Consider the following 8,264-nt stretch of genomic DNA (forward strand, 5'->3'; position numbering starts at 1 on the left):
TTCGTTTATGTGGTCATTATGTTACTAATTTCTAATGAAATGATTATGTGATCGTTTAATAATCAATAATAACATACTTGACCTTTAAAATTTACCTGATTAATCCAGAGTACACCCGATTAATCCCTACTAATGAACTACAAATAGAAAGATTTACTTTTATAATATGATATTTGGTCAAGGTTTTACAACATAAAGGGGACTGAAACAACTTACAATCTTAAGTTTTACACATTGATTAATTCAGAACCCATAACATACAAACTGGAAGTAATCATCCTTACATCAATATTCAACAGAATAAAGCAAACACAATACTATGGCTTACCTTGTGGGCAAACTCCTTGATCTTACCTATTTTTTTTCCTTTCATTCTTTTCTTTCCCCCCCCCCCCCAATTTTTACAGTATCACCTTCATCTCAAACTCATCACAGGCCACGGATTCACCCCAGTGGAAGTAGGCAGTGAAGGCCGTATAATTGGGACACGTCTTACAACTGAAAAAGACTCGTTGAGGCGAGCTGCACGAGTCATGAACTGAGAGACCTTCTGCAAGTAAAACTCAAGGAAAGAACATAACGTTAGATGTGTACCAGCAGTCATCTAAGCCATTTTTACTAGTGTAGAACTCAAATTAATCTTACCACCTTCCAAAACTTTTATACAATAAATATTTTAACAAACCATGCATTTAATTTACCAATATGATTGTACTCACTGACTCACTGTCCACGTTAAGTTTCACATTGATCCAAAATGGATTCATCATTATCATGTCGATCGATAATACTGTTCTTTCTGATTTAAACAAATATTAATCATACAAAATGTTTATGAACCTATGTGAAAGTCTACACTAATATAATCGATCTCTCCTCATGTGTATTCATGTGCATGTGTATCCCAACATAAAAACAAAAGGCATTATTATTTCGTTAAAAGCACATGAATCACTAGGTTCACTGCATCTCAAATGCATCAAGCAAAAGTTAGGAACAAATGATACAAACAAAGAAGTAGAACAAGAACCCAAATTCATGAAAAACTCTATGCTTGAAAATAATTGAGGCTACGATTTTGATTGTAAACAGATAAACAAGATTTTAAGCAGGATGAAGTATGAACAAAATATCTCTGATCTAAAACTGAAAATAAGTATTACTCCAATCTCATCCTCCATTATATCCAAATTCCATCCACCTCCAGGTCCACCACAAGACAAATGGAAGAGAACAAAACATAAAAAAAGTTAGTGTCTCTGAAAAATATAAATGGATAGAAAAGTATGGAACGACCAAGATTTAAAGCCTCCTACCCTTTTTCTCTTAACTCCTAAGGAATGCAGTAACGGTTTTGTTTGGTCTGTCATTTTCTGTAGGGACATATCACATTTTTCATTTGGCTTTGTTTGTTCTTTCATATTCTGGTTGTGGTTACGGATTGATGGAAGAATGGAAGTGTTAACTTCAATGCTTTAATGCTGTTGAGACTTGGGAGTTTGGCAGTATTATAAAGGCTGCCATCTATTAGGGCAAGTTATATGACAACATAAGTACAAGAGGCTGCCAAAGAGACCCAAAGTTCAAAATGTTAGGGTTATCTTGTGCTTACATGAAAGAGGTTAGACACAAAATGCTAAGCCAAGATCTAAAGGCCAAACTCCCTAACCTTGCAAAAAAGAAGGATCTTAACATTTATTAGGTGACCAAAGAATCATTTAGGTCTTTTCAGTAGAACTTTATTTAGACTGATATGACTTTCCTTATTTTATTGTATTTAATTAATTACCTCAATAAGCAACTCTTTTTAAAGAGACAATGAATAAAACAACTCGCAACTTCTATCAAAGCCCTAAAATGAGATTTTGGTCTCACTAATGAGTTTTTAAGGTTTCAGACTCCCTTTGATGTGCTTGATTGGTTTCCATCCATCCCCTGTGGTTCAGTCCCAACCAAATTCACGGGTAATAACATTATTTCTTTTCGAAAGTTATTTACAATGAACCAAGTGGAGTAACAGGCAAAAAAATAAGAGAAAATTTCGGGGATTAGCTAAGGAACTAATAATCAATAAAATAAAAGTTTCACTCAGGACAGCATCCAATAATCAAATATTTCCAGAGTTAGAAATTAGTGAGGATGCAGGAAAAAAATCGCTGACAAATCAATCAAATTTAGGATCTCAACTAGATATGGAGAAGCTCAAAGAGATAATGCAACAAAAACGAAAAAGATCATAAAGATTCATGCAGAAAATGGATATAAATCATAAAACAGCAAGAAGAACCGCCAACTTATGATCTAAATCTGAGACACAATTCATAATTCAATTTCCAAATACTGAAAAAGATCAATAATATTGACAACAATAACAGAAAAAACGCAAGCACTAACTGACCTTATCATCCATGGTAACCTTTAGCTGCAAGCTACTGCTCTTACGCTTCATCTTATACAATCTGCGCCCTAATATAACAAAACCCATCACAGCCGCCGCTACAGAGAAGGACCAAGCAGGGCTAACCCTGAGAATACAGTATCTCAAGAGCTCGAAAGGAACTTTCCACCATGCTACCTTCTTCTTGTCTCCCTCATTAACTGATCCCGCACACAACTTCATTTCATCAATAGTAGAACCTTCGTTAGCAATTGTATTACAGTCTCCTATTTCCGACTCCAATGTTGAGCTATTCCCATTATCGACCTCACCTGAATTCTCCAACTCAGCTCCCTTTTCCATACAGTCACTAAAATCAAAACCAGCACCTTTCTCAATATCCTCAAACTTCATCGGAATCAAACAATCTCCACCAGAATCAGGCCAGAACTTGTCCAAATCCATACCTTGATCTTGAATACCGCCAAACTCACCAAAACCTAACTCCTTTGTTCTATCGAATTCATTAAATTTAGTAACATCAGGCTTAAATGTACTCAATTCGTCAGTCCTACCTTCCACTTTTCCAATCCCTTGGAGAAAATCTGGGTCTTTCTCGTTCTCAGCGAACTCCAAGTCTTTTTTCACAACCAAATCACTTACTTTACGATCATCTGACCGATCACTTCCGGAATCTGACCAAAAATCACCCGAGTTATTCCTCCTATACTGAGCCACCGGCTTGGGATCAATCCAACTCGGATTATCTGACTCGATAGAGCCTTCTTCACTCACATCCCCCTCCTTTGCATGCATACTCTGATTACCCAGAGAAAAGTAATCAGACCTTATCATCCCTTCAGCATCACCTTCGATGCTCTCAAGATTCCTCAACTCGGCCGAGTTAACCAAGATAGAATTAGACTCAGAGTCCGAGCTGTGGAGAACCTCCCAATCTAGTAGTTCTCCTTCCATGACAGGGATTTTGATTGATCCTGTTTCTAGTTTTGGGCGAACAAAACACCAAATAAAGAAAGCACCCAACAAACCCTTATCCCCAATCAATTGAATTTGGATTCTGAAGTATATGACTTGTGAGGGAAAGGAATAAAAATGCAAATACCAAAGAGGATGGATAAGGCAGGGTGCTTAGAGTGTTGAGCAGAGGAAGACAATGCAAGTCGTGAGCGTTGACGTGGCATGCTTAGAAATCATCAATTGTTTAGTCAAAGTGAAGATGGTTGACTTTTCATATTGATGAACCATTAGAGTTTCGACTCATCATAGAGACGGTGGGGATGAAAACAGTGAACTGTTTCGGAATTGAAATGTATACTTTTTTTTCCTCACGCTGAGAGTGGACGGGTTAGGCGTAAAAGAGGACAACTGTCAACTTGAAGAGTACACGTATCAGGGAATGAAATACAAAATCAAGAGCTAAACATTAATTTCAACCTGTTACATTTAACACCACCTGAAAATGAACAATGGGTTTAAAAAATAATTATTTATTTTTAATTTTTTTATTAATTTAAAATAAGTATAAGATAATATTTGTTCAAATATAATTCTCGATCATTCGAGATTAAATGTTCATACCTCTGATATTCTTTATACTTAAACTCGAGACCTCAATAAATAACAATAATATATTTAACATCGATACCACGTGATAAATAGACATAATTTTACAGGAATCAAGCACCTATCCAACCCTAATTTCACACCTTTTAAGAACATGGAAATGAAGAATATGTGGGTCTTTGTTTGTTAGTTTTCGCCGTAAATGTGGTTGGTTTTTGAAAGGTTTATATATTTAATTATGGAGGGATTGGTCATCTTAATTGTTGGTCCAAATTTTAGGTTAGGGGTCGGAGTCAGAGATTGACAAATGGAAAATTGAGTCGGTAAGAGTTCATTTTATCCAAATATCAAATAAACATTATGATAAAAATATGACTTTTTATTGATTTGACTCTTACTAATTAAATTGTTATACTTTTAATCAAAATGATAATTATTATATTAACTTTTTTACGAAATTAACATTGTAATTTGTGCAGAGTTTAACTATGTCTAAAAACATATGCAAATCCTACAAATGGAGTGGTTTGAAAGCGAAATTTTTAGGAAAAATAATATTTTTTTATTATCAAAGTTGTTTAATTATACAATAATTGAATATGACTTAATTAAACAATGAATGTTTGAATTATATCTCTTTTTATTTTATGCATCTGATATATTTTTAATCAAAACATGTATCTAAAATTTTTTCCGTTATTATTTTAAGGTTAATTCTGTTACGATCATGAAAAATTTCCTTAAACACTTAAAACATTACACGTGACCTGTTTATAAATTTTTGAATTTTTTTAACAAAATAAAAACGTTCAAATTTCTCTCAAATCTAAAAAAAAAGCAAATCCTTAAAATCCATACTTTCAAAGCCCAATTACCGTAGCTGGCCGTTGACGAATGCTCATTCACTCGTCGTTAGTCTCTTACTGACCAACTATTTCATTTGTTGTCGCGCTAATCCCTAAATCTTTAAAGTTAAATCTCATATGTCATTAGGGACGGATGTAAAATTTTATGTTAGAGGGGCGAACTTATAAAAATTTGAAGGAGAGAAGAAATTATAAAATTTTAGGAGGACGAAAACATATTTTTAATAAATAATACAAAAAATATCTCAAATATATATGAATTTAAAAATTTTAGTGGAACGACCGCCCTTATCCACCCCTTCTAGATTCATCATTGTATATCATGTTTTGAATCGTTGACAATTTTTTAATAGAATATCTATATATTTTATTTAATTATGCAATTTACACTTGAAGACATAAATTTACACATGGAGTATATTTTATAGTACACAAATACTAAAAAATAAAGACAAAAATCACATGCAATATATAATTTATCAAAATTTTTATAAATTAAATTAAATTATTATTATTATTATATGAATGTAATATGATGTATATTTCGATTTTTTATGTCTTTTTTTTTAAAAAAATGTAATAAATTTATTATTACGAATTTTTAAAGGAATTGGAAGGGTTTTGGACTAAATTTGTAGAGTTCAGAGTATTTCTCGGTGAAAGGGATACTAGATTCGCGCTCATGACATTGGATGCACTTGTGTTCCACTGTACTTTTTCAACTCCACCACATTTATGCTGTGCCTTTTTACTATCTTTTGCAGAACTGGTATGGCTAGCGTTCCTGGTACGACTAGTGCCATTTTTGGTGCTGTGAAAGATGCGGGAGTTAATGTCATTATGATATCCCAGGTGTATACCTTTATTTCAGTTCTTGCCTTCTATGTATAGAATGTTTATTTCTCATTTATTGATGCAGGCTAGTAGTGAGCATTCCGTCTGTTTTGCTGTACCTGAGAAGGAAGTAAAAGCAGCTGCTGAGGCTTTGCAGTCTAGATTCTGCCAAGCTTTGGATGCTGGACGTCTTTCTCGGGTTCTTTTCTCCGTTTAAATATACACACATGTACTTGTTTATCTGTACTGGTTCAAACCTCTGGTTGTATATTGAACCTAAAACCATGCATAATGTAATGTGCACTGGCGGATGCATGTACATCCCAGGGTGTACAAGAATCTGAATTTCTTTATACTATTATTTGTTCATTTTACTGAATGTGTCTACCTTAAAATTTTATTGTGCTCACCATGAAATTTGAATTTCTTTATATTAATTGTTCATTTTACTGAAGATGCCCATCCTGAAATTTTATTTGTGTCTGTCCCGTACGAATTTTTATTATTATTAATGCATATATGCTCACCCTGAAAAATATTTTTGCACCCGCCACGGGTAATGTGTACTAGCTTTACATCTTTCTAGTGTTGCTAATATAAACTGTGTGTTCGGGATTATGGGCATTATCTAGCATGTTGTTTGCAGCATGGGACTTTATTATACAATTCAACATATTGTCATGCAGGTTTTGCAGCAACAGTTTGTGGCTAAGTTAAAGAGTACTTTAGTACATTTTCCATATCTCTTGTTGATTTAAAGTATTAGTGGCCCATTGATATAGTTCCTATGTTTTCATGATGGGTTAAACTCTGTTTAGTGTTCTTCTGTCATCTTAAAATATGTTATTTGGTTACTTCTTTTCTTATGTTCAATTTTTTTGGGTGGTGTGATCATTTATGTTTAAAAATAGTTATTCTCAAGCATGAGAAACAGAAAGCAGTATCAAGTTCTAGTTATTCTCTGGACTGATTCGATATGGCTTCATTAGAGCTCTAGTGAAAACCTATGTTTGAAATTAACTGAATGAATGGTTGAATTACTTTGGGCGGGCAGCAGTCCCTAAGGAAGAATTTAATATCGATTGGCATGTTATGGGGATTATTGGTTCAAAGACAATGCCTTTAAACCAAGTGTAAATTACGGTCACTAATGTTTAAGTTAGTGTTCATTTTCACCAATAATATTTCAAAAGTTACAAATCACTATTGGACTGTTATATGCTAACTTGGATTGCTACGTGTCACTTCTTCTTACCTACCTAGCAGTTTAAAACTATAAAAGCTTAAACCCATAAAATTGAAATTCACCAAGTTCATATGCCATAACATTTATAGGTTTTTTGAGCTATTTGTGTTTTATCTTATTTTGTTTTTGTTGATTTCTATATATTTTTTATGCCTCCATCAAATGAGCTTCGGATCAACCGGTTTGGTCCTAAACGAAGGTTGCTAGAGGTTGAAGAAAAAACTCAAACGATGTCTATGAAAAATCAAACCAAAGTTACTAAATCAACCTTGTCCACCATTAACAATCATAGAAAGCTTTCTAAGCCCAACAATTCAAAAGTCTCGAGCTCTTTTAAGAACAAAAACTCAGCCACCATGAATATTCAAAAAGCAATGAAAGAAACACCCTAGCTGGATTAACCAAGAAGATGAATCCGATTTAATGGCGGAGTTTCGAAGTTTTCCGATCAAGTTCCAGCAAACCCTGAGAAAGCATGGGTTGTGAGAGAAAGAAAGACAGAAGCTAGAGAAAAATAGGATCTTTAATGGAGAGGAAAGGAAAGCTTTTTCTTTATCCGATTTAAGGTTAGGTTTATATGTTTAGCTTGTTTTGGACAACCCGTCAGTCCCTAGTACATGAAAACACATTTAAAAAGTGTCATAAGAATAGTAAAAGAGGACTGGAAAAAAAATAACTCCAAGTTCAGAATTATTTCTCTCAAATATTAGAAATATTCTTGAAAATTCATTATGATTAATTAATTGATATCTAATATTAATCTTTTTAATTTATTAGTCATTAGCTAGATTCACCATGAGTTAGTGTTAGGGTTAACTAGGCCAACCCTAACTCCAAAAAGTAATTAATTTTGTTAAACATCATTAGGTCAAATCTTAACATTATGAATGGAATAAATTGAGTGAATTAAATAAGATCGTCTCAATAGATTGGATACATATAATTAATATATATATATATATATATATATATATATATATATAATCATATACAACGAATTGAAACTATAGTTTCTTGTTATTTGTGAACAATAAAATGCATGGTTGATTTTCATTCTGTAGGTGATAATTCTTGCCCGAGAATCCGGCTTGAAACTTGAGCTTTCTGATATAACTGTTGAAAGTCTGGTTCCAAAGCCACTAGAGTAAGTATTAATTTTTCTCTGTTTCAGAAATAATATACTGAAGAAAGAAATGGTTAACGTGATACTCATATGTGGTCTATTTGCCTCGGCAAGCCACTCCATCTGTTGAAGATTTTATGAAGCAATTACCTCAGTTTGACAAAGATTTGGCTACCGAGAAGCAGGACGCTGAGGAATTAGGGGAAATGAGTTTGCTTCGTATCTTGGTGCCCC

At 33.5% G+C, this 8,264-nt stretch overlaps 1 protein-coding gene across 1 annotated transcript; it reads right to left on the reverse strand.

The window, feature by feature from the left end:
- Positions 1-392: 392 nt before the first annotated feature.
- Positions 393-3,494, reverse strand: LOC120216396. The gene is made up of 2 exons (XM_039213836.1): positions 2,399-3,494; positions 393-550 (listed from the first exon to the last, which is right to left on the reverse strand). Exons 1-2 carry the CDS (start codon positions 3,350-3,352, stop codon positions 416-418), a joined length of 1,089 nt encoding a protein of 362 aa, XP_039069767.1. The 5' UTR covers positions 3,353-3,494; the 3' UTR covers positions 393-415.
- Positions 3,495-8,264: the final 4,770 nt, after the last annotated feature.

The sequence above is a fragment of the Hibiscus syriacus genome, unplaced genomic scaffold (assembly GCF_006381635.1).
Source record: "Hibiscus syriacus cultivar Baekdansim isolate YM2019G1 unplaced genomic scaffold, ASM638163v2 tig00000764_pilon, whole genome shotgun sequence".
NCBI lineage: Eukaryota > Viridiplantae > Streptophyta > Magnoliopsida > Malvales > Malvaceae > Hibiscus > Hibiscus syriacus.

What these genes read in the sequence shown, in the direction of transcription:
- LOC120216396 (XM_039213836.1), bottom strand. Translation starts at nt 3,352, where the DNA reads ATGGAAGGAGAACTACTAGATTGGGAGGTTCTCCACAGCTCGGACTCT. An exon ending in AGGTTACCATGGATGATAAG is followed by an intron (nt 551 to 2,398) that starts GTCAGTTAGTGC and finishes TTTTACTTGCAG; the next exon opens with AAGGTCTCTCAGTTCATGAC.